General features: G+C 47.3%; 1 protein-coding gene across 1 annotated transcript in view; it reads left to right on the top strand.

Annotated features, from left to right (window-relative positions):
• Positions 1-26,240, top strand: part of LOC128841939 (adenylate cyclase type 10-like) — a 69,059-nt gene that overhangs the window by 37,067 nt on the left and 5,752 nt on the right. The window contains exons 15-25 of the mRNA XM_054037481.1: positions 2,027-2,308; positions 3,620-3,976; positions 5,857-5,968; positions 12,189-12,420; positions 14,231-14,333; positions 17,900-18,123; positions 18,913-19,117; positions 19,201-19,291; positions 20,537-20,658; positions 23,499-23,616; positions 24,284-24,479. Coding sequence (XP_053893456.1) covers positions 2,027-2,308; positions 3,620-3,976; positions 5,857-5,968; positions 12,189-12,420; positions 14,231-14,333; positions 17,900-18,123; positions 18,913-19,117; positions 19,201-19,291; positions 20,537-20,658; positions 23,499-23,616; positions 24,284-24,479 — 2,042 coding nt within the window. The remainder of the gene's footprint in view (positions 1-2,026; positions 2,309-3,619; positions 3,977-5,856; positions 5,969-12,188; positions 12,421-14,230; positions 14,334-17,899; positions 18,124-18,912; positions 19,118-19,200; positions 19,292-20,536; positions 20,659-23,498; positions 23,617-24,283; positions 24,480-26,240) is intronic.

Below are 26,240 nucleotides of genomic sequence, written 5' to 3'. Positions count from 1 at the left end.
GTTGAACCTCATCAGGTTTCTTTTGGCCCAATCCTCTAATTTGTCTAGGTCCCTCTATATCCTATCCCTACCCTCCAGCGTATCTACCACTCCTCCCAGTTTAGTGTCATCTGCAAACTTGCTGAGAGTGCAGTCCACGCCATCCTCCAGATCATTAATGCAGATATTGAACAAAATCAGCCCCAGGACCAACCTTGGGTCACTCTGCTTGAAACCAGCTGCCAACTAGACATGGAGCCATTGATCACTACCCATTGAACCGATGATCTAGCCAGCTTTCTATCCACCTTATAGTCCATTCATTTAGCCCATACTTCTTTAACTTGCCGGCAAGAATACTGTGGGAGACTGTATCAAAAGCTTTGCTAAAGTCAAAGAATAACACATCCACTGCTTTCCCTTCATCCATAGATCCAGTTATCTCCTCATAGAAGGCAATTAGGTTACTGAGGCATGACTTGCCCTTGGTGAATCCATACTGATTGTTCCTGATCACTTTCCTCTCCTCTAAGAGCTTCAGAATTGATTCCTTGAGGACCTGCTCCATGATTTTTCCAGGGACTGAGGTGAGGCTGACTGGCCTGTAGTTTCCCGGATCCTCCTTTTTCCCTTTTTTAAAGATGGGCACTACATTAGCCTTTTTCCAGTCATCTGGGACCTCCTCCGATCACCATGGATTTTTAAAGATAATGGCCAATGGCTCTGCAATCACATCCGCCAACTCCTTTAGCACCCTTGGATGCAGTGCATCCGGCCCTGTGGACTTGTGCTCGTCCAGTTTTTCTAAATAGTCCTGAACCAAACCACTTCTTTCTCCACAGAGGCTGGTCACCTCCTCCCCATACTGTGCTGCCCAGTGCAGCAGTCTGGGAGCTGACCTTGTTCGTGAAGACAGAGGCAAAAAAAGCATTGAGTACATTAGCTTTTTCCACATCCTCTGTCACTAGGTTGCCTCCCTCATTCAGTAAGGGGCCCACACTTTCCTTGACTTTCTTCTTGTTGCTAACATACCTGAAGAAACCCTTCTTATTACTCTTAACATCTCTTGCTAGCTGCAACTGCAAGTGTGATTTGGCCTTCCTGATTTCACTCCTGCATGCCAATATTTTTATACTTCTCCCTGGTCATTTGTCCAATCTTCCACTACTTGTATGCTTCTTTTTTGCGTTTAAGATCAGCAAGGATTTCACTGTTAAGCCAAGCTGGTCTCCTGCCATATTTACTATTCTTTCTACACATTGGGATTTTTTTTCCTGCAACCTCAATAAGGATTCTTTAAAATACATCTGCTACTCCCTCCAGTGTTCCAGCCCCAACTGAGCTCTGGGGTTCTCCTTTTATGTTTTCTGTCCTGCCCCCAGGACTTCTGGTGAGGGGGGAGTGGCAGATTTAGCCCTGCCCACTAGAGGGAGTGTAGTGGTCCCTTGCTCTCCAGCTTTGAGGGTGGCCACTCAGTCTCACTACAGTCTGCTTAACAGGCATTCTTCTGGTGTTTGTACTGTAAAAGGTTCTCCCCTCTTTTTGCCCCAATCTAATCCCTGAATCCCTGGTCTGCTCTTGGAGTCATGCCAGGCCTCGAGTCCAGTAGTTGGCACTCTAGCTTGGTGCAGCAGAGTTCTGATGCTGTTCTGGGAAGCCGCTTTAAGTCTCATTTAAATGACAAACTATTAAGAATTAATATAAACACAGCCCTCCTAATAAATTCTACAGTCAAATCAAGGTACTGAGCAGTTATGGTGGCTCCTGGATCAACTCATGGTCAGTACAAAAATCCAGTGTGTGAATTCCCTGTGACTGCCCATTATCAGTAGTTGCTGGTGAAGGCAGCTTTCAAAAGAGATAATTGACGTGTTAGCTTCCTCAGGTCAGTTCATTTGTAGGGTAAAAAGGACAGGATCCAGACAGGACATCCATCCTCCTCTCACTCCCAACGCTAAAGCTAACCACTGTAATCTTATTGTCTTGGTCTCTCAGGAGCACCCAGCATGGAGAAGTGATGATTTCCTGAATGACTTGTTTTCGGTAGGCATCGCACTGGCTGAGTTAGACAACATGAGCTCTTCGGAGCAGCTGGTAGTGACGTGTGCGGCTATCATCGGGCTGACTTTCACGACTGAGCTGCTGCTCCACATCCTTCCCGAATGGACCAAGAGGAAGATGAATCAGACGCTTGCAGCCCTGGTGGATTCCCACATCTTCAAGTGTTTTAATAAAAGAAAGGACTCCCAGAAAGCACAATCACAGGATATGCCCTCCACAGAGTTACTTGTTTGCCCCGGGACGGTGAGACCAATTGGACAAGTGTCAGGTACGTGGAGCTGGCCAGAGACTGGGGGCATCGGAGTGTGCTGAAATCCCACTGTTCCTTGTCTGTGTTCTTGGTGATCTTTCCAGAGTGCTCTGTGAATCCTTCTTGTTAACATGCATAAAGTGCAGGGGCTGTCTCTAGTAGGAAGGAACTGTACAGATCATTAGATTTTTTTTGCCTGTAGTTTTTAGTACTTTCTTACATCTTAAATGTAACTATTGACAGTCACAGCCTACACAATGGAATCTCGCATCACACTTTGAAATAAACTCCTGAGAAGCATCTGTTTTAGGGTAATCATCAATGCCTTTTTTCTTTAAAAAAATAAAGGAAAATTCTGTACAAAAAACTCAGCTGTTGCAGCATTAGGAATGCTATTGTAAATGCATTCAAGTCACTCCAGCGGTATCTAGAGAGAGACAGTTGGGTCCAGAGGATAGGAAACTGGCCTGACACATACAGGAAACCTAAGCTGTACTTCTGGCTCTGCCACTGACCTGCAAGTCACTTCATCTCTCTGTGTTTCAGTTTCCCATCCCCCACTTTTCTGACTCATATGTAGATTATAAACTCATTGGGGCAGGGATTTCCTTTTATTACACATTTATGCAGTCCCAGGATAATGTAACCCTCATTTCAATTGGGATCTCTGTTGAATTACTTTAATACAAACAATAATAACCATGATGTGGCAGTATATACATTAAAGCACTAAAATATAGTCATTCAAAAACCCCTAACATACTGTGAGGACCAACAGAGGTCAAAACGGGCTGGTATGAGCTAATATGTCTTACCTGAATTTTTTATTTTGTTCTCTTCTCCTTCTACCTCACCTAGATTCCACCAAACTCTCCCTACAGTGTCTAAGAGCTTGTCTACACACAGATTGGCACAGAAATCACCACACATCTTTTGTTATTTCACATCTTTTGTTATTTTGGTGCAAGTCTGGCACCAACAATAGCAACAGGCGTGAATTAAAGTGGATGAGGTTATTTTGTCATCCGCTGGTGTATAGGCAAGTGGTGATAATTCATACAGTGTGGAACTCTGGCCCAAATCTGGTGGTTGAGGAGCCTGCTACATCCATGGCTAAGGACTGAATTTTTTAGCTCAGGCAGTAATGTCTCATGCTTTCAGATCTGGTGATCCTAGGTTTGATCCCGACCACCAGTGACCCACCCCCATAGGGCCGTGTTACACCTTTAGTGTGGACAGTTGCATCAGTGGCTGCAGCAGAAACAGAGCCTTGTGTGCTCAAATGCTGGCCTTGCTGAGAGGGGTGGATAAATCCACGTTATCTTTCAGATAGTCGCTCTTCTGTTTATAACCGAATCAAGCAAGAGCAGCTGGTGATACAATGCGGCGTCATGGCGTTTTGCATGCCACTGCTGCAGGAAGCGGCCTACGAGTGCTGGCTGAAGAGCCAGAAGAAAGCCTTACATCTCAAGTGTGTGAGCTATCTAGAAGGGCAGGCTCACAAATGCAGACGCTGCGGAGAAGGGGACTTCATTTCATTTCACCGCCACACCGTGGAAATGATGCTGGAGAGCATCGAGTCTCAGGAAAACATTTCTGAGCAGCACAAGGAATACCCATTCAGCGAAGCAGCCTCACTGATCATTTACACAACCCTGAAAAGGCTTCAGGGTCCTTCATTTGAAGGTAAATGGAAGCCCTTGTTTCCACAGCACTCCCCAGACTGGGCTCCCCAAGGGACCATGCTGTCGGGACGGGGCAGAATCTTACAGGGAGGCCTTTGCTCGCTGCTGCAGAGACTAGGGTTATGCAGGCAATGCACTGACTGCACAGTCCTCAACACAGCTCTGCGTCCCAATACTGCACGGGAGTGTATTGCGCTTCCACGTTCTCTGAGACATGGGGCCTAGTGGGTGTGACTAAGTGTACCTCTGGGCATCTTCTGCTCTCAGCTGGTTGGATGCACCAGACACCTTTGCCAAGTCCCTTCCTCTCTTCTCTTTCACTTCCAGTAGCCCTGTTTGCTTTGTATCCTCTCCCACCCTAGGGGAAATCTATCTGGAGAGGCATCCTGGCCCCCTTTCCAGGCTCTCCCAATCCCCTTATTTTTTCCTATATCCCCACTCTCTACCCCTCAACCCCCACATATGCTGTAACCTTTCCATGCCCCCTCACATTTCTGCTCATCCTTTAGGTCTGGTGTCAGGAGCTAAAGGGTAGGGGAAAGTCAAGGACTGTGGTGGGGGCAGCGTGGGGCTGTGAAGGAGTAGTGAGAAGCAGGCAGAGGTGTGGAGTGGAAGGACTGTGTGCAGGGAAGGAGGCTATGTTAGCTGGGCTGGTAATATGTGAAGGCGGAACCTGGGCTGGCCCAAATTCTGCCTTCAGCTACAGCTAGACACAGGGTCTAGGGTATTCCACAATTCCATGGCTGCGGGGTTTGCTGGGGAACTGAGTCCTTGCCCCAGAACTGTTCTTCAGAATCTGAATTTTCCTGTTGGAACAAATATGTTTATAGGCTTTATGATGATGGAGAAAATGGAAACAGATGCAGTGTCACCTACCTGAGTCTGCAGAGAGCCTGAAACAATGGCTTTGAGGAAAAATGGCTGAGAGAGGTGTGATCTGTCCCATTCATCTCAATCAGGACCTTGTGGACTGTTTCAGCAGCCATAGAATTTTCCAAGGAATTCACCCTGTTGGTGGAATTTGGGAGTTCTGCTGCAGAATTTGGTCCACTGCAAGCTCTTTGAGGCAGGGACCTTTTGTTCTGTGCTTGTACAGCCCCTAGCACAGGGGGGTCCTGATCTGTGGCTGGGTCTCCTGGACACTATGGCAATGCAAATAATAGTTGTTCCACAGAGCACAACGGGCACTGGCTGTGTAACCCCCACAGGTAGGGCCCTACCAAATTCACGGTCCCATTCATGGTCAATTTCATGGTCATGGGATTTTAAAAATCATAAATTTCATGATTTCAGATATTTAAATCTGAAATTTCATGGTGTTGTAACTGCAAGTGTCCTGACCCAAAAGGGGGAGTGGAGGGGTCACAAGGTTATTGTAGGGGGGTTTTGGTATTGCCACCCTTACTTCTGTGCTGCTGCTGATGGGGTGATGCCTTCAGAGCTGGGTACCTGGCCAGCAGCTGCTGCTCTTCGACCACTCAGCTCTGAAGGCAGGGCAGAAGTAAGGGTGGCAATACTGTGACCCCCTCACACAATCCTCTTTTGGGTTGGGACCTCTAGTTTGAGAAACGTTGGTCTCCCCTGTAAAAATGGTGTACTTTTACCCTATACTATACAGAAGACCAGATTTCATGGGGAAGAAGGGATTTCACGGCCCGTGATGCGTTTTTCACGGCCAGTAAGAACTTAACCTTTAGAGTTTTGTCTTTTAAATGTTTAGATTTTAAGTGCTTTTGGAGAGGGAACATCTTTGTAGTCTGTGTCAGTATAGCACCTAGCACAATGGCCCACTAGCTTCCGCTGGCCACTGCCATGCGGATAGTGATGAGAAGTTGTTCTACAGCTCTTTATTAATATGTGTTTCTCTCTCCGATTTGGCAGGGATGGAGAGAAAAGCTGTGACAGCCGAGGCTTCCCTAACCAGCACATGCTCCCCTGAAAGTGTCCAGAGGACAAGTGAAGGTAAAACGTCCCATCAGATACAGAACTCACAGTAACCTGGAGGGAACGAGGCAAGACCACCACACTCAAACCCAGGGAGCTGCAGAGAGAAAGAGGGGTGAAAAAGGAAGTGGCTGAAAGGGAGAGAGATTGAGTGAAATAGTATGGGTGAAGGTATGAGACAGAGCACAAAAAAGAAAATGAAAGAGGCAGGTAAAGTATTGGTATGGAGAGTGGAGAAGGATTTAGGGGCAGTGTAGTACTAGTAGCACATACTCACCTAGTGGGCACCTCTATACTGCCTTGCACAGGGTCCTTGTCTCTGGCCTCACCTACTGGGCTCACTCCCTGCCCTTCAATGGCCTTTCTCAGGCTTCCTCTTTGCCCCTTCTGGGTACGCTGTGGCATGGCCATCTGACCAAGGCACATGGAAATTTAACCCCCTTTCAGGGATAACATGAAGAAGTCCAAATGAAAGTCCAATCAGATCTTCAAACTAATACCTCTTCTGCAGCCTCAGGGTCCACTGTAGTTCCCTTGCTGGCCCTGCCTCAGGACTTCTCCTGCAGAGGCCTAACCCACTCCTGTAGAGTTCTTCCTCTGGTGCTTCCTGTCTGTTAAACCTACTGCTAGGGCTTTGCTCCATCAGAAACCAGTGTCCACTGTAGTCTGTCCCCACCTGAGCACCCTCAGTCTACTTAAAATGTCTTGCTCTGCTTCCTCTGGCCAGGAGGCAATTAGTTAATCACTCCCAAGTGTGGAGTATGACTAATTGGGGTTCTTTCCCTTGCCTTGCAGGTGATGGGGAGAAAGCCCCCTCACAGGCTTTTTTGCTGCCCCAAGCAAAAAAAAACCAAAAAAGAAAACAAATGGGGCAGCAAAAAACAGCAAAGCAAAAAAAAAAAAAAACCTGCGGCGTGGCCGGAGCCAGGGTGCAGGGGGACTCCCAGCACTGCAGATGTGCCCGAAGGGGGAGGGGACGGCCGGAACGGAACAACAACAACAACAAAAAGCGGCCGTGCCGCCCTAGGATTGGGCGGATTGCCGCCTCGTACAATCTGCCGCCCCAAGCACGAGCTTACTTGGCTGGTGCCTGGAGCCGGCCCTACAGGGAGCAATTGACTATGGCCCAGCCCCTCAAAGGTATTTAGGCATCTAACTCCCATTGATTTCAATGGAAGCTCAGTGCCTAAATACCTTTGAGGCCTAGTCCCCTGAGTCAGTACTGAACCAGTACCCTACCATGGTGCTAGGGATTGCTGCCCAGCTGGAGACTTCCCATTGTTCAGATGAAATGTAAACTTGAGCTCTGTAAGATCCTACGGCAAGTGAGGCAAGAAGAAGGATCCAAGCCCAGGTGTTCTGATCAAGTTCCAGTTTGGGTCATTCCTTTCAGCCTGCTTCAGTTCAGGCAGTCTGAATGTTGAAACATTGGCTCCCTCTAAAGAATGCTGCTGTTCACAGTACGAGTAGGAAAATATGTGCAATATGTACCAAACCTATTGCAAATAATTTAAGAGAAGAGTAAGCCTACTTCAGTGGAGTTGGACTAAAGTGAATTTGACCTAGTATGTTAATTTATGAGAACGTACAGCTTTGCACAGATTCTGCGAAAGAACTGGACATTTAGTTCTTAATGAAAAGAGGAGTTAGGTGGATTAAAGGTACCGTGTGTGGTGGTGTTTTGTGATAATAATTAAACCTCTCTCTATATATTCTCCCCTACACCACTGAGCTGTTCATTGCACCAGATCTAAGAATGTAACAAATGGAGTAGGGGCATTACGCTTATTGTGGTAATAAAATAGGGCCAAACAGGGCACTGAAAATACAGTAAAACTTCCTACAGTATTTATACAGTGTCTTTCAATGGTGTCATGTTTTACAGTTTATTTAAACATGGATTACTCACCCACCAAGAAATGCAGCCATCTCTGGGGTGGAGTACTGCAACTACTCTGTGTCAGCAACATTACCCAACAGGGTGTTTTAAGGAGTAGGAGGGAAGGAATAACCATTTCAAATGACACTCCAAAAAGTGTTTATGAAGCCGAATGTACATTTCCACAAAGAAATTAGGTCAGGACATCACAGTTGCCACCTCTAACTTTTGAGAAAAGTGCTATGAAATCTTTCATGACCATGAATGGTCAGTACCTGAGTTTAATATGTCATACAAAAGACAGTCATACTATGCTGGTTGTGGTCCTTTTGCAGAAAGCAATGAAGGGAGCGTTCAAGTCGTCATGTACAAAAGAGTACAACAGAAAATGGCTAATGTCCAATGGCAAGTCTATTGGGATGGTAGCCACTTTCATAGAGGCAGCACTCTCTTTCTCAGCTGCAGACTGCACGTGGGGTCACGATGAAAGTTCATCACACTCTCTTTCCAATAAGCAAAGGCAGGTGATGACTCTAAGGTTGCTTTTCAGAGGAACTTTATTCTTTGATTCTTTTTCATGTCGAGCAGGTGCACCCTTGACTAGGATCTCTGTGTCCAGGCAACCATCTCCTGAAATTTTCATGATCCCCAATGCCAGTAAAGATTCTTCTCTATGTAGGCAGCATATATGAGAACCATTTGTCTTGAACAAAGGATGTGTGCAGCAAGCACTCTTAGATATGCCTTCTCCCTTGTTCTCTGAATTTCAGACATCACTACTTCTACTGTCTCCAAGAAGTTAGAGTTATTACTTCCACAAGACATTGAGAAAGGTAAATTCAAGCTTATCTTCCTGGAATGTAACAGATGAGCCATGGTTTCTTTTTTAGACTCAGTCAGTGCAGCAGTGAGAAATTAAAGACCAAATCCATGCTTGACTATAACAGCTTCTACCCAAACAGAACTGTGCTTGTCTAGCTCAAATCACAGCTTTATTAGATATAGGACTTCCACTGATTTCATTGGGGGTTGCATCTTTGTAACGGAGAGCAAAATTTGCCTCCTCAGCATCATATATTAGCCTGAAAAATTCAGGAGTGAAAAATACTGTTTAAAAGAAAGCAACAAACAAAAATAGGTGACTAGAGGGAACTGAATTTCTCCCCCTTCCCTCTGACTAACTAAGGCTATGTCTACACTAGGGACCTTACAGCGGCACATCTGTACCGCTGCAGCTGCACTGCTGTAAGGTCTCCCGTGTAGCCGCTCTATGCTGGGGGGAGAGAGCTCTGCCATCTGCATAATTAAACCACCCCCAACAAGCAGCGGTAGCTATGTCGGCAGGAGATGCTGTCCCACCAACATAGCCCTGTCCACACCGACGCTTTTGATGGTGAAACTTATGTCAGTCGGGGTGTGGTTTTTCACACACACCCTGACCAACAAAAGTTTTGCCAACAAAAGTGCTAGTGTAGTCAAAACCTAAAATGCTGCACTGAAAAGAACCTTTAACAGTTTGATGAAGTGCATTATGGACTAACAGGTTTGGGCAAAAAACCCACCCAGTGGTTCTCAACCTGCGGCCCGCGGGCTGCTTGTGGCCCAATCCGCACAGAGCTGCGGCCCATGTGACATCCTCAGGGCCATAGAGGTAGTATTGGATGTGGCCCACATAACACATTGTGGGCTACATATGCAGTTCAGAACGGTAAATAGGTTGAAAACCACTGGGTTAGATCATATACTGGTGTAAGTGGGTATAGGTGTGCTGACATCAATGGAGCTATGCTGATTTACACCAGCTAAAGATCTGGACCATAAAGAACATTTTTGAGAGTAGTGGGTGTTTCTTCTCTTTAAGCTATCGGCATTTGGAGGATTTCTGGGTGGGTGGGATTCTTCCCATTAACTGTGGCCTTCGGAGTTTCCTGGCCTGGTATGTCACACAGTAAGTCTGCAGTGAAGACATTTCCTATGTTATGGAATTTCATCTCATTATCTTAGTGCTAGAGAATGGTAAAAAGCGGCTCTTAGTCCAGGACATATGATGTTGCATTGAACCCAGGGGTTCATTTTCTTTCCAGAGACTGTAAGGGCACTAAAGAAACACAAGATGTTGCCAGAGGAAAATCTTAAGTACGGGAACAAGGTCTTCATTCACCAGACCACTTTACAAAGAAATAGATTCCTAGGGGCTCCAGAGGTTGTGAGTGGAATATATGCGTTTGGCTGCTACCTGTGGGGGAAGACATTACCTGATGGGGGGCAAGATACCCATGGAGACTGGGAGTTTGGAGGGTGTGAAGGACTCTCTCAGAATGGAACATCCCTACTGTCAGGGCCCCATGCATTCCATGGCACAATGGGACTCCTACATTCTACAGCAGCATTAATTTACTCCAGGGGTAGGCAACCTATGGCACGTGTGCCGAAGGCGGCACGCAAGCTGATTTTCAGTGGCACTCACACTGCCCGGGTCCTGGCCACCAGTCCGGGGGGCCTCTGCATTTTAATTTAATTTTAAATGAAGCTTCTTAAACATTTTAGAAACCTTATTTACTTTACATATAACAATAGTTTAGTTATATATTATAGACTTATAGAAAGAGACCTTCTAAAAACGTTAAAAAACGCGAAACCTTAAATCAGAGTGAATAAATGAAGACTCGGCACACCACTTCTGAAAAGTTGCTGACCCTGATTTACTCTCTCTCTCTCTCTCTCTGGGAAATGCCCTTCATTCCCACTCACTCTCCCTCCCATCCCCCCGTGGCTCATAGCTAAACATTCTTGCAGTAGAATTTGTTTATTTTCAACAGTTCAAGAATGGATTTTTCATTACACCCTATGGGTGGCCTGGCTCCACACCCCAAACCTGAGCTTCTGCCCCAGGCTGGCCCAGAGCCCTCTTCCCCAATGGATGCCAGGGAAGTGGGAAGCTGGGAGCTGGCTTAGTAGCTCATCTTTTCAGACCTTAGCTGTTGTACCGTTCTTCAGCCTGGTTAGCTCACCAACCTGTGTTGTTCCATGGAGTTGGTGCTTTCCCTACTCCCTGGCTCTATGGAACCATGCAGGGAGCATGCACTGAAATAACTCTCTGTTGTGAGGAAATCTGCAGAGCAAGAGGTAGCTGCAGGCAGGTCCTGGCAGGTCAGAAAGATAAAACGGTGAGTGTCTGAATGCAGCAAAACAGTGAATTCCATGGCAGAAATGGTGGTTTCTGTGGCATCCTGGAAAAATGGCAACTTGTGCAGCCATGGAAGAGCAGAGTTGATGGAGCCCTGGTTGAGATGGATGCGGCAGAACACACTCTCAGAATGATTGTTTCAGGCTCTCTGCAGACTCAGGCAGGCATCTCTCCATCTGTTTACATTCAATTCACATTTTCAAGGTCCTGCTCGGGAAAGACAGATAGTCATGAAAGCTGCATGCTGTCTGGGCCAGCTATGGTTCACAGTCCTGCTGCAGATGAGCCAAGGGCAGGAGATACAGATTAATCAATTAGGTCACATTTCTTTTCTATCCAAAGTAAGGTACTCAGGCCTGCTTACAAAGTTATCTTGTAGAGCCGCTGTTCAGTCAGGTACATTTTAGCCAACTTTTGTGCTCTGCTTTCTCTCTGGCGTGTTAAGAGACAGGAAGCTCTCCAAGCTGAAATGGTTTTGGTTATTCTGTTTAGGAGGGATTAGGTGCTGGTGCTGTCAGAGGCGATGGAGTTCTGTCTTCTCAAGCGAGGCAGGGAAAGGGCTGCCTGCATCCTGGCCAAAAGCACAGGGTGCCAAGGCTGGCTAATGTCACAGGCTTGTGCCGTGGGCCTGGGTTCCCTCCAGAAATCCTGCAATGACGTCTGCATTTCAGCTTTCATTTTTAAGAAATCTGTTTCCAGATCTTGCAAAAAAAAAAAAGAACTTGAAAAAACAGAAGGGAGAGTAACTGATGCAGGGATGTGACGTCTGCCTGAGTCTGCAGGGGAACAGCAGCCACTGTAGCTAGGGAGGAAGCTGCCTGAGCCCACCCCACAGCAGACAGGGCATGGCCAAGGGAGAAGGGGGGCTCTGCCATGTCTGGTGGAGGTGGTGGTGGGGGAGCATTGCCACATGTCCATCCTCTAGTGGCCACAAGACTCCATGTGGGGGTGTGCCAAGATTCGCAGATTGCCTTAAACTTGCCCTGCATAAAGGAATACCATAGTCTTCCTCCAGAACAGTGCCATAAAGGCACAGGAGGGGCTAGGAGTTTAGGGACAGAGAGCACCATCCCCTGGGTCACAAGAACAACATAAAAACAGCACCAGGGAATTAGAACTGTGAATTCTGCCAAACACAGATATACAAGAAAGCCTTGTGACACAGGAATCCTGCCCCTTCTCTGCCATCTTGTCTCCGGCCAGAGCTGAAGAGATAGAGAAGGAGTTTCTGGAAAGGCTGGACGAGATCATTCAGCAGTCTGACAGGGATTGGGAGAAGATCAAGCGCTTGGGATCCTGCGGATGTGAAGAGATTGTGGAGTCTGTCTTTGTGCCCCTGGCCCGGCACTGCATGGCGATGGGAGAATACGCCAGAGGCTTGTATTACTTGTTGGAGTGTGCAGCGGCTTACTTACATCTGTCAAACAACTACATGGTGAGCTGCTTTGCTTCCTTGATCCCATGCGAGTTCATGTCCTTTCCCTTGGTCTCCCTTTTACTTCTCACCATACTAGCAGGCTACCCCAGATTTCATCTAGGAACACAAGTTCTTTGGTTCTTTCAGACTGGTAGTGTTAGGCCCTACATTTTCCTTGCCTCTCCTTCCTACTTTGCTAGAGACCCTGAGCTGTGGCGCAGGATTTTAATGTCACAGACATAGCACATGAGAGACTACAAGCATACATACAGTTTAATATTATTACCCTTTTTGACCTGAGCTTTAAGTCAAAATTTGGGATCCTGTGGGTTGTTTCTGTTAGAAGGAAAAACTAAGTCAGGCATTTCATTGATGCAATCCTCTTGATTTACAAGGAATGTACATAAAGTTCTGTTTCCCTGAACACTGTAGGACTCAAACAGCTGGAGACAGTTAATTGCTCACAGATCCAAGTTTCTTTCGAGACAGCACTCTGCCCCAACGCTTTCGTTCTTGCACCTTTTTCTCAGGGTCATGCTACAAGTCCTTCTGTGGCTCTCCTGGCTTTCTTCTGCCTTCTCTGGGTCTTTCTGTGGTGTTTCTCACACCCACACACGCCTGTGCAGTCCAGTCAATCCCAAGCCCTATGTTTGTTATCAGACTCCCAGGAAACTGCTTAGGTCACATGGATCAACTCCTGCTCCAGCTTTGCCCGTGGCCTGTGTTTTGTGGGGAGGCTCCTGTTGCTTTGACTGTCTGTTCCAGAAAAGAGCTGAGTGCCTTACACATTTGTCCGGAGTGAAGGCCAGCTATCACATGCACCAGCCTCAAGGCAGTTTCACCCAACCCCCCAGTATAGTGAATATAGTGGTGGGAGGGGAGTGAGGAATGTTTAAAGGCATGGTGGTTTAGGGCACTAGCCCCAGTCCTCTAGAGGCTGGGGCACAGGGGGTGGGGTGGGGAGGATAAGGAGATCATTAGGGACATGATTTTGGGAGGCCCATCGTGGTCTCTGGGTGACATTTAGTCATATGACAAAAATCATCATATGAATTAGCAATCTCTACCATGGAGAGCTCATGGGAGAGATAGGGTGCTTCTAGTCAGAATTAGAGTATGTTACCGAGCTGTGGAAAGTGCCCACAACTGGAATAGCCTGGAGGAGGCGGTACGCAGGTCAGGAGTAAGGTGCATTGGCAGGGCTGTGTGGGAGGTGAGGGGGGGTTGAAGGGTGACTGGGACTCAGTGCCATCAGTCCTTCAGTACTACATTTCCTCCATACATTCAGCCAAAGAAACCCATGGGCATTATGTCCCAGCTCTACAGGCAGCTCCTGGGTTACTCCAAGGGGAAAGAAAGCAATGTTGCTGTTCTAGACAGAGTGAAGAGAGCTCCCTTTGCTTTGTGGCTTGATTTACCCCTGTGTGAGCACAGCTAGGGTGGCGAAGAGACAGGATGCACAGCCGCAGCTCCGTGATTCAGTGCCCTGTTGCCCTGGCGTGCGATAGTTGCATGGGGGCAACCCTAGCTTAGGCTTCCACCAGTGGAAGATCAGGCATAATGCTTTGCCATGACCCCATTCTGCTCACATCTTGCCCTCAGAACACTCCCTCCTTCCTCTGCCACAGGGTGTGGGAGGAGAGGGGCAGGAGATACATTGCTGCCTCCACTTGTGCAGAGGGGATTCTCCACTGGCCATTTCCTGCTGCTTGCAGTGGCCATAGCAGACCAGAGAATCCAGCCGTTTCTCTTCAGCTGGTGGTGGGGTTGGAGAAAGTGTGCGGCACAGATGGTCACCTACCCTTCTCTGTGGTTTGCTTTGCTTAAGGCCTTTTGCAATTTGAATACAGCAGAGAATCTGATCAAATCGGTGGACTTCAGAGCGACTGTAATTAACCAGTTTGAGGAAGCTACCTTCTACAGCCTGAAGGGTGAGGTAAAGAGACAGCAAGACATAGAGGAACCTCTTTATATATCTGGTTGGGGCCATCTATGGAAGATGATTGCAGGTTTCCTGTGTCTCCCTCCTATGTCCGTACAACCTCATCCGAAACTAAAAGTCCAAACTACTGGATGGGCTTGCATGCCCCCTTTGCCTTAGGTGGGGCCACTGAGTTGTCTCTCACAGCTATCTTAAATGAGGAGTGGAGGACACAACAGTTTCAATGAGGTTTAACCCAACCCACTCTCTACTTCCCACCTCCGCCCTTGGCTCCAGCATTGATGTCATGCTAGAAAATGGCAGCTGAGAGCCCCACCATTTCGGAACATGCAGTTGACTGATAACAAACGGTCTTTGTCTCACTCTCGCTTCCCCTCTGCAGGTCTGTTATAACATGGGCCAAATGAATTTGGCAAAGAAATTTATCAGGAAGGCTTTGATTTTATTAAACAGAAGATTTTCATTTACCTTGATTGGAGTCTTTTTTAAGATTCTGATGGAAGTGTCAAAGCACGCGTCTCACCAGAAGAAGCAGCAATTCTTGTGTAGTCGCAGTAAAGGGTAGGAAGAAGAACTGGAGTAAAACCAAGTTGGGTGGATTTTACTTTAGTCTGTGGTTGTCATTTAGACCTCGATCCTGCAAACACTTAAGCACATGCTTAATTTGAAGCATGTAACTTGCATGCTTCAAATTAAGCATGTGAAGAGTGGGGGTTTTAAAAAATGGTGTTTACACACTGTAGGGAAGAGGGAATTACAGATATGTGCATTCCCAATGGTACAGTACTTTAAAGCAAGGCATTTATTTTGGAAAACAGGAATCGATTGCAAAGAAATGCATTTGCTTTTGAGAATATTTTTATACTCCCTGCTACTGCTGAAGGCATTATTTCCAAATGTTGGCCTGTCCTTGCTAACCAGCCTCGTCATGGGAATGCTCATATTTTTAGTCTGGGAAAAGTGCTTCAATTTACCTGTTTGTGATAAAAATGGGTGCAACATATGTAAACAAGTTTTAAGGTTTTTATTTGCACTATAAATAATCTACTTGAACAGTGCCAATGCTTTAACAGAATGTATTCTACTGCATGGCTGCGTAATGTGTTTACGAGCATTCTTTTAGGTTGTGGAGCAAGAAGTCATCATCTTAGTGGTTCAGGGATGTCCTAGGTGAAGGGGTACCTGAGATTAGGAGAAGCTCTTTTGGGAGCCCTGGGATTTGGGGCCAACAGGGGCAGAAGGAGCAAGGAAAAGCATCTGGTGTTATGGAAAGACCCTTTGGGCCGTGCAGGATAGTGTTGTTGGGGATTCAAGCAGAGAGAGAGAGATGAGGCGGTGGGGGTATCAGCATGAGGGGCTGGAGGTACACAGGAAGGGGAGATATCAGAGTGGTGTGTATAATGGGGGAGGTGCTGTGGAGCGGGAAGCTGGGGGAGATGAGGGAGCCCCAGTGGAGGGAGGCAGTGGTGGAACAGCAGGGGAGGGGTTGGTGGCAGAGGTCAGTGAGGCAGCCCGGGGTACGAGGCGGTGAGGGTTAAGGCAGTGGAAAGGAGGAAGTGCAGAGGTGAAGGGTTAAGGTAGGAGGGGAGAAGGGGAGCCTGAAGATGGGGTGCTTGGGGGTAAAGGTGAGGTAGTGAGGACAGGTAGAAGTGATGGACAGTCCAGCAGGGGGATTTCAGGAGTGGGGAAAAAAGTGAGCAGGAAAAGGCTGGATTCCAGGAGGGGTAGGTGAGGCCCTGAGGGGTCTCCAGATGGTGAGCTGAGTTTTCACCCTCCTTCCCGCTCCAGGCTTCTCTCCATGTGAAATCCGTCCAAACTCCCCAATAGCCCTCTTGTTCTCTCTGCCCCAAACAGCCTCCCACCCCAGTCTCTTTCCTCTCCCCCAGCCCTTCCGGCTTCTCTTTCCTTCCCCGAAGATCACCAGTCTCTCAAGCTTTTCTTCACAACATGAACCTTGTTCTTTTGAAATAATAAATGGCAGCCAAGGTTCTCCTGTGATCCCATGACTCCAGGAGCTGGGGCTTTAGGAAAAATGCCATCTATCACGAGAGTTGACAGCATGGCTTTCCCCATATCCCCCTCACAGCTATCCCCTCTGATGCTCCCCATAACTGTGCCCCCCCATGCTTGCGGGATGGTGGGGGAGAAGCGTCTGACCCAGCCAATGGTGCTCCCTCATGCCCTGGCCAAGCCCCTCCTGCTCCCATCTGCTGACAGAGCAACCCCTGCTGGCACAGGGCTACAATTGCTAATCCCCCCTGGCTGGAGCCTAAAAGCTGATCTGTAGTGGCCATGGAAGGGGGGAGGGTTCTCAGCATTGCTGCATAAAGCAGCCTCAGGTTTAGATTCATAGATTCATAGATTCTAGGACTGGAAGGGACCTCGAGAGGTCATCGAGTCCAGTCCCCTGCCCGCATGGCAGGACCAAATACTGTCTAGACCATCCCTGATAGACATTTATCTAACCTACCCTTAAATATCTCCAGAGATGGAGATTCCACAACCTCCCTAGGCAATTTATTCCAGTGTTTAACCACCCTGACAGTTAGGAACTTTTTCCTAATGTCCAACCTAGACCTCCCTTGCTGCAGTTTAAACCCATTGCTTCTGGTTCTATCCTTAGAGGCTAAGGTGAACTAGTTTTCTCCCTCCTCCTTATGACACCCTTTTAAATACCTGAAAACTGCTATCATGTCCCCTCTCAGTCTTCTCTTTTCCAAACTAAACAAACCCAATTCTTTCAGCCTTCCTTCATATGTTATGTTCTCAAGACCTTTAATCATTCTTGTTGCTCTTCTCTGGACCCTTTCCAATTTCTCCACATCTTTTTTAAAATGCGGTGCCCAGAACTGGACACAATACTCCAGCTGAGGCCTAACCAGAGCAGAGTAGAGCGGAAGAATGACTTCTCGTGTCTTGCTCACAACACACCTGTTAATACATCCCAGAATCATGTTTGCTTTTCTTGCAACAGCATCACACTGTTGACTCATATTTAGCTTGTGGTCCACTATAACCCCTAGATCCCTTTCTGCCATACTCCTTCCTAGACAGTCTCTTCCCATTCTGTATGTGTGAAACTGATTTTTCCTTCCTAAGTGGAGCACTTTGCATTTATCTTTGTTAAACTTCATCCTGTTTACCTCAGCCCATTTCTCCAATTTGTCCAGATCATTTTGAATTATGACCCTGTCCTCCAAAGCAGTTGCAATCCCTCCCAGTTTGGTATCATCCGCAAACTTAATAAGCATAGGTTCTTCTGTGCTGCTCCCTTCTGCAGCCAGCCAAAGTAGGGGAGCAGATGTCTCCCTTCCTTCCCAATGCCCACAAGTACCCTCAACCTCCCTGCTGCTACATCCACCTCCCCCACAATGCCACCCCTCTGTTGACTGACCCTCCCCCAACTAGTACCCCATCATCCGATTGCTACTACTTCTTCCTTTCCCCTTTCCTGCCCCTGGAATCCTCCATGCCTCCTCTCCTAGGAGGAGGAAGAAATGTCCAGTTCAGGATCCCGCCTCCTCCTCCTCCCACCGCTGCTCTCTGTTTAATTAGTAGCAATAGTGAGATCTTTGTGCTGCTGTGATCTGCTCTGGCTAAAGATGTGTCTCTTGTGTGACAGAGAGAAGAAATTAGCTTTCTTGTACCAGCAGGGCTGCTGCCTTTCCTTATTGTGGCAACTTTTCAGCCTGGACACTGCTACAAACAGCAAGAAGTTCTGTCACCTGGCAGCATTCATGAAGGTGAACTCAGCAGAGGAATTGGATGATGAGAGCCAGGTGGGTCCACCTTCACCACTGGGAACCCTCTCCTCCTGCCCCCAAAGAAGAGGAAGTAACTAGCAGCACTGGAAATAACTGTGGTGACAGGACACACCCTGCCCCAAGGGGATTGAAGAGTCCTGACTGTTATGAAGCAGATGTCCGATTTCAACAAACAATGGGTTGACCTGTAAAAGCTTGCTTTGGATAATCATCCCAATGTTCTGATGTTTTTCTGAACCTCATTCACACTGTCTAAGCCTCTGGGGCTGGAAATCTCATGGAAAACCAGCTTTCTTGTCAGATTTCCAGCATGCCTTGCTTCTTTCTGTCTTGGCTGGTAAAACATGCCCATGGTCTTCCTTGTCATGTTGCAGCACTTCTGCCTCTGGTAAGAACTAGGGAGGCAGAGATGTGGTGAAATGACAAACAATTAAAGTTCACTGAGCTTTTTAAGCCTCCCAAAAGAGTTGATCTGAGGTTCAGTTTCATTTTTTTTTATTGTAACAGTTTAGGTTGGTTCTGATTTTTAAGCTATTGCTAATTTCATGTACACTAGTTTATATTCTGTGCCTGTACAACACCTAGCACAGGGGGGGAATCCTGACTGGAGCCTTTAGACATGAGCATAATAAATGTTAATATTAATAATCCTATTTTTTTTTAATGGTCAGTGTTGTAAGAGAAAAAGGAACAAAGAAATGTGGGGGTTTCTGGTTCATCCATGTGTCCCTTTTGAGCCTATACCAGATAACGATTCAGTCAACAGTTTCAGGCTCTTGTTTTTTCTTGTTTTGAACATTTTAGATCATTTCATCCTATACGGAATTCTCACTCTGCTGCCAGATGATGGGTTACCAAGATGAATGGATGAAATATGAGCTGATGGCCATCCAGCGTAGCTCTCACCTCCGGGTTATCGGAGGAGGGCTATTAACAACAGTTAAATTAGCACAGTCATTGGCCTATATGAAGCTCTGCTTGGGTAACCTGCCCTTATCTATTCAATTAGGTAAGTCTGCTTTCATCGTATACTGTGAAGAGAAGGTGTCAGTATTAAGGGAGAGACACTTAATACATTTGTTTTCTCCACAGGCTATCGAGCCCATGAAATGTGTGTGCGTCTGAAGAAACCGAAGCTGGACTATCTGGTTCTCTGCAGGCTCTTCAAAGCTCTCTTTCTGAGCATCAGCTATGATGCAAATTTATGTTCCCATATGGATGGGCTAAGGAGAATGGTGTATGGAGAAGAAATCTAATAGGGAACTGTGGGAGGTCGATGGAGACACAAATATAGTAAATATAAAGAAATCCCAATGACTTCAGTGGGCAAGACATGTGGATACAATGACAGAAAACAGACCAGTGTCTCTAGAAAGTGTTTCTAGGAAGGACATTGTGTTTAAGGCCCTGTATAAATCAATTTTTTTTTTTTAAAGAAAATTCCCGACAGTTTGCAAGGAATGAATTTGATAAGTACATTTAGTCAATTGTAAGGAAAAATATGTAAAAGATCACGGTTTGGGGGCATTTTCTCGATTTCCATGTCCTCCACAAAAATGTGATTTACACAGGGCCCTATTTATGGTGTCTGACCTCACGGCTGACCAAGGAGGAGATGGAGGGATAATACTGAGCCATACCTAACAGCTCTTAATGTGAATTACTATCGATGATAACAATGTGCCCTTGACAGAAAGAGGTGGGAGGCACATTATGAGACCTCCCTGGTCTATAGAGCCAGGAAGTGAGGATGTATGGACAGGCTAAGTTTGGCTTTTTGCTTTGGTTGGCTGGTACTTTTCTTCTGAAGTGAATTTCTTCCTCATGAGGAGGCAGTTTGGATCCCCATACTTGGGATGCAGGTACCTCTGTCAGAAGGCTCAGAAGTGTCAACTGGAGTCGTGTGCAGCCTTATTTCCTCCCACCCCTGGCAGATTAAAAGACTGGTCTGTCTCTTATTAGATATCAATCTATAAGAACTCTCTCTGAGCCACAGTGGCTTCCTGAACACACTTGTTCTCACAACTGTTCCTTCTGCTGGGGCATGTTTGTCTGTAGTAATAGGTTGGCCACCTGGCTTCTATATGCACTGCTCCTGGTGCTTTTCCTTGTCAATGACCAGCTGGAAAGGCAATTAGCTATCCACAGTGGACCTTGCAGACACTTATATGCACATACGGATACTTTGCGCACCTGGGAAGGACCACAGTGGAAAGTCTCTATCCACTCAGTGTCTTGTGAGGCATCCTTGAAGCCCTTCTCCATAAGCTCGTTGACCAAAGATCTTTGGAGAGAAAAATAGGATAGATATATGAGTGGAATGATGGATGGGAGGATAGAGAATGAGACATGGAAAGAGGAAAGGAAATAAAGGGATAGGGGAGAAACACCTCAGAATAAAATGAGTCGTGCAATAATTCTCCATGATGTCTAGGTACCAAGATTTTGTGCAAGTACTGAGCTGGCTGGAGAAGTTGGCTGTTGTGGGGGAGAGAATCATTAGGATGGCTTGTTTCTTTTCTTACTGTTTAGAACTCTTGCTTTATGCTGGTAAGTACTGGGTAATGAGGACAACAGATAAAGGCATGCTTTGCAAAGACACTCCTGGACAGGGACGGTTGCCATGTCAACACTGCCAGAAAACGGTGGCGCCATTCTGGCATCTCGTTTGTGGTTAAACTGCAATTGACATGCTTTTAAAGGAGAGAGCTAAAAGGTTTAACAGAAAAGGGGTTGTAGCTCCGATGAGGGGATGTTTATATCTGTGTGAACGTTGACTCTTTTGGGATATTCTCATACAAATCTGGAGCCTTATACTGGGAAGTGGTAGGTTGTAAAGTTGGCCAACAAGGCTAACTGGGGTTCTGCAGACTTCACTCAGCCGGCATGGAGGAATTCCCCTCATCTCTACCCTAATCACGCTGCTCCTTTTAGCCCCCTGGCACTCTGCACATCTAAAGCCTTGTGTACACTTAAAACCTTTGCCAGTATAACTATATCAGTATGGCTGAATTGGCAAAACCCTGCTAATGGAGATGCTGTTATACCAGCAAAAAAATTCTTTTGCTGGTACAGCTTATACCAGTTTTGTGAATGACATAAACCGTACTGGCAAAAGCCCTTTCCCCGCCCAGTATAGCTGCTACGTGCTAGGGCTTTGGCTGGCACAGCTATCTCATTAAAAAAAAATCACTCCCCTAACTGACTTAACTAGGCCAGTAAAACATTGAATTGTAGACCTGGCCTAAGGTCTCCAGGACCACAGCTCCCTTCGTACAGACTTCAAAAAGCCCACAAAGTGAGGGGACTGGGTGAGAACAGGGGGCTTGGCTGGGAGATCAGGTGGTCACTTCACACCACCTTACAGTGGGTTTCCTGAGGTCTGCAAGAGGGGAGAACTCCCTTGTGAACCTTTGAATGGGGGTGGGAAACCTTTTTCTTTGACAAGTCTAGCCTCTCTACTGATCTGACTATGCTGTGAGCTCTGCTTCTGCATGGGAAAGGGCTAGAGACTTTCCTTGCAGTGAAAGTCTAGGGCTCCAGCAATCCTTTTACATGCAACACCAAGCTAGCCAGTGTAGGAATGTCTGTTCCTTGGAGTATCTGTTAAACATGTTTAATAACGTATTGTAGGTTACTCTCACAATCGTGCTCAAAGGCAGTGATCTGCTGAAGCCAATTCTCTTTGGGTTTTTGGTTGTGGTTATCTGTTTTTTCCCCCTACAAAAGTGGCAAAAAAGTTGAAGAATTTGAAACTCTCTTTTTGCTCTATAGTTTAAGGAGGTCCTCTTTCAAAAACACCTTTTAGAAAGAGAGGGATGGATAATGGGACCCAAGTGGCAACCTTCCTTATGGAAGGACTGCTGCTGCTCCACAACATAGGAATTGCTTTGCCCATCCCTGCATTGCATCCATTGTGGAGAACAAATGTAACTCACACATCTCCTGAGCATAGGCGTGAACAACCCATTTCATTAGGGTATGCACCCAGTGAGCCACATCCTAGCCCCGCCCCCACCCTGCCCCCATCCACTCCCTCTTACTTCCCGTCCCCTGACTTCCCCCCTCAGAACCTCCAACCCCCCCTGCTCCTTGTCCCCTGACTACCCCCTCCTGGGACCCCTGCCCCTAACTGCCCCCCAGGACCTCACCCCCATCTAAGCCTCCCTGCTCCTTGTCCCCTGACTGCCCCCCAGGACCCTACCCCCTACCTGTCCCCTGACTGCCCCGAACCTTATCCACACCACCGCCCCAGACAGACCCCTAGGACTCCCACACCTATCCAACCACTCCCCGCCCCCAGACAGGACCCCCAGAAATCCCGACCCATACAATCCCCCTGCTCCCTGCCTCCCCCAACCCCTCTCCACACCCTGCCTCCTGACAGCCCCCCCCAGAACTCCTGACTCATCCAATCCCCCCCCAGCTGCTTGTCCCCTGACCACCCCTCCATAGACCCCCCCACCCTAACTGCCCCCCAGGACCCTCCTTACTCCCTGTTCCCTGACTGCCCTGACCCCATCCGCCCCCTGACAGACCCCGGGACTCCCATGCCCCATCCAACCCCCCCCCCGCTCCCTGACTGCCCCCTCCAGAGACCTCCCCCAATCCCTAGCCACCCCCCCAGGATCCCATCCCCTATCCAACCCCCCTGGCCCCAGACCTCTTACCATGAGATGAGGCTCCTAGCCTCCCCGCGGAGCCAAACACTGCCCCGCGGGAGTGCACAGCCCCAGCCCCCAGAGCGCTGCGTGCGCAGCTGCATGGCTCCAGGGAAGGGGGCCCGGGAGCGCAGACCCTGCGGCTTGCCGCGCTGGGAGAGGGGGGCCCCTACATTAGGGTGTGCCTGGGCACACCCGGCACACCCCATGCGCACGCCTATGCTGCTGAGTGTGGTATTCTGTCCCATCTAGTGGCACCGAGACCACTTAGAGCGAGAGTATGAGTCTGCTCTACAGCCTTACTAACAGGCAGTTGGCTTTTAGCTCATGCAGTAGAGGCTCATGCACTAAGCTCCAGAGGTCTCAGATTCGATCCCAGCTGCTGACAATTGGAGTCTGTCGGTGTTACAGAAACATGGGCAGTTTAAAATGGACTGCATGCTTGGGTGATGATGCTTTCATTTTTTCTGCCCAGTATGGGGTTTCTCCCCTTGCACTAGAGACCACTGATACAGAGCCTGTGACAGCCCCAAGGAGCTCAGTTAAAACTCAAATCTTGCAGCATTTCTTTTAGATTTTCATTGAGATCTGAGGATTTTTTATGCCAGGTGATTCAGCTACTTCCAAGATCCCTCTTGACTATCTTTGTACTTATGGTAGTTTTAGAATAGGGAAATATACCCCCACCAGAAGGGGAAACAGCTTCTCTAATGCAAATTTCTTTTACAGGATTTTCATTTAAGTCATTTAAAGAGTGCCTGGAATTCATAAAACGCAATGAAAAAAACTGCATCCTTATGTCTCAGAACAGCATCATGTTGGGGCTGTATTCATCCCTGGCCATTTGGTAATACACAAAGTCTCCTCAAAATTGCTTTGCTGTGTTACTGGTTTAATCTTTATTTTGCCATATGGTGGGTCGGAACTCAGAAACTTAGGGCCGGATTCTGCCATCCGTACTCACGTTGAATAGCTCCTTAGTCCATGAGTCCTGTTGAAATCAGCGTGACTACTTGGCTGATCAGGTACTTCTCAATATGAGTAAGGGTGGCAGAACTGGGCCAGTTCTACTAGAGGACTGAATGGGGTATTGATGAGCCTTAAGGCCACCTTAGCTGTGGGGGTGGCTGAAAAGTTTTTGTCATCATGGCACATACCTCGGATGGATAATTTTAGGTCTAGTAAAAACATCTTCATTTTGCATTAAATTATTATAATCAACATCATTGTGCCTAGGAGTCCTAGTCATGAACCAGTACCCTGCTGTGCTCGGCGCTGTACGAACACAGAATAACGAGACAGTCACTGCCCCCAAAGTACAATCTAAGTTGGTGGTAATCATATCTCATGCTTTGCTGCATGCATTAGGAAGAATTCCTCTGCCCATTGTATAGCACTGTGCAGGTAGCTAGATGCAGCGTGAGTTTTCCATATATAGATCGGTGCCACTGGCTGGTCCAATAGTCCAATCCGCTATAGCAAATCTTATGTGGATCTCTCTCTTGGTGATCTAGGTTTGCCAGACTTCAGCAGTGGGGCAACTTCAAGGAGCCTTTTGAAAAGGCCAGAAGGTTGCTGAGGAGAACTAGCGCCTCATTCTTTGCTACCTGTGGATTCTGTAGATTCTTGGAGTGTGAGATCCTTATGCTACGGAAACACATTGAGGAAAAGCCTGAATTGGTCTGGGCGACTCGTAATAAGATCCTAAAGGTGAGAGAGAGAAGGAGATGTCCACATTATGTGGAAAGACTGTAAAATGCAATACATCTGCAAATGGAGGCTGGATATCTCCTGATGGCTGCTAGACATGGAGGGCCTGATCCAAAGCCCATGATGTCAATGGGAGTCTTTCCACAGGTTTCAATGGGCTTTGAATCAGGCCCACTGGGAGCAGCCATCTATCAAGTTTCCCTGCACACCTCTCTTTCAGAGGCTGGGCATTATGATAGGTCAGGATGGGCAGACTAGGGGAGTCCAGAGTCGTCATCTAGTGGTGTGTGGATGGTCTGGTAACTGGGAGGACAATTGGTATTACAGGCAGTCCGGGGCAACGGTTAGAGTTCTTGCAGGGGGGTCTGTAGCCAGGAGATACAATCGAAGGGTTTGGGTTGGCAAGATAGGTAGGTGCAGTCAGGCAAGGCAGAGTCAGGTGAGACAGTACAGCAGCAAGGCAAGGTCAGGCAAAACAGCAGGGCAGCAAGGTGGTCCAGGCAGTAATGGCCTGCTGCTCAGACAGCTTCCTCTTCCTGTTGGGGTCTTTATATAGTCCAGGTGCCTAGTGAGAATGCTGTCAGTCCAGCCAATCAGGGGCCTAGCTGTTGTGGGGCTGTAGGTCTTTAGCACCAAGGCTGTCAGTCAGGGGTAGTGGTTCAGCATGCTGCCATGGGGCGGACACTGGGGATACCTTTTAGGGACCCAATGGACTTGGATTCAATAGCAGGGTCCTGACACCTGCAACACTCCAGCCCTGTGTATTTACTCAGCTCTACTAGCCTTCGTCTCCTCCCTTGAATTGCCTAGTTCCCTGTTCGGGCCCCTGTAATTGTTTTAATGGCTGTTCAGGTGGTGGTTTGGTTTTGAAATCCCTTCAGTGCTGCACTACAGCTCAGCATGAGCAATAACCAATGCAAAGCCTATTACAAGTGGAGGGGAAGGTTGATCATAATTTTGCTTCTTTCCAGTTGATTCATCCAAAAATTGATGGCAAGAATTGCAAAAACTCTTTTCCCCCCATAATACACTACAATGGAGAGGAGGGGAAATCCCCAGACAAAATGAAGTGCCCCCAAAGCATACATAGACACTTCTATTTTTGGCATAGAACATGGAAACTGGTCAAAAGTGATGTTCTATATTTGTATGGGTCCAGCTGTGCAAGGGAGGAGGGGAGACGGCATTGACATTTTTGCATTGTGCAGCTAGGTTTATTTCTACATTATAGAGTTTGTAGGGGAGACAGAGAAATTTGAATTTGATGCAATAAGCAGCAGGAAGCTAGTGGAAGGATTCAGAAAGTGGGGGCAACCCTTGATCAAACAGCAGTATTTCATTATCATAGCCCTTCAACGATATGTTTCCAGGGCCAGTAATTGATGCACATTTGTGGGGTGAGAGAACCATGACATATTATTCGGACATTGTGAGGATGCAGAAAAAGATGCTATTAAGGCTGTGACAGATGTCCCCTTGTCCCCATCCCACTCACTTTGCAAGAAACATATCTTTAGGATCCTCTCAGAGTGGCCTCTGGACAGGAGGTAGAAGAGAAATCAGCCACACACAGTGCACAATTCCCAAAGAGGTAATTGTCCTGTAGGTCGGATAAGAGACTATTGCAAAGCCAAGTTAGTGAGTGCTGCCTAAGTGCATGATCAAGATGAGTTCATACAGTCTGAATCTTCCTGGTTTTTATCTCACCCCTGCTACTTTCTATCTCTCTGCAGGTTTCCTGTTTCTTTCTAGCTGGCTCTT

The sequence above is a fragment of the Malaclemys terrapin genome, chromosome 8 (genome assembly GCF_027887155.1).
Source record: "Malaclemys terrapin pileata isolate rMalTer1 chromosome 8, rMalTer1.hap1, whole genome shotgun sequence".
Classification (NCBI taxonomy): Eukaryota; Metazoa; Chordata; order Testudines; family Emydidae; genus Malaclemys; species Malaclemys terrapin.
Note: the sequence above shows the minus strand (reverse complement) of the source record. Positions and strands in the feature narration are given on the sequence as shown.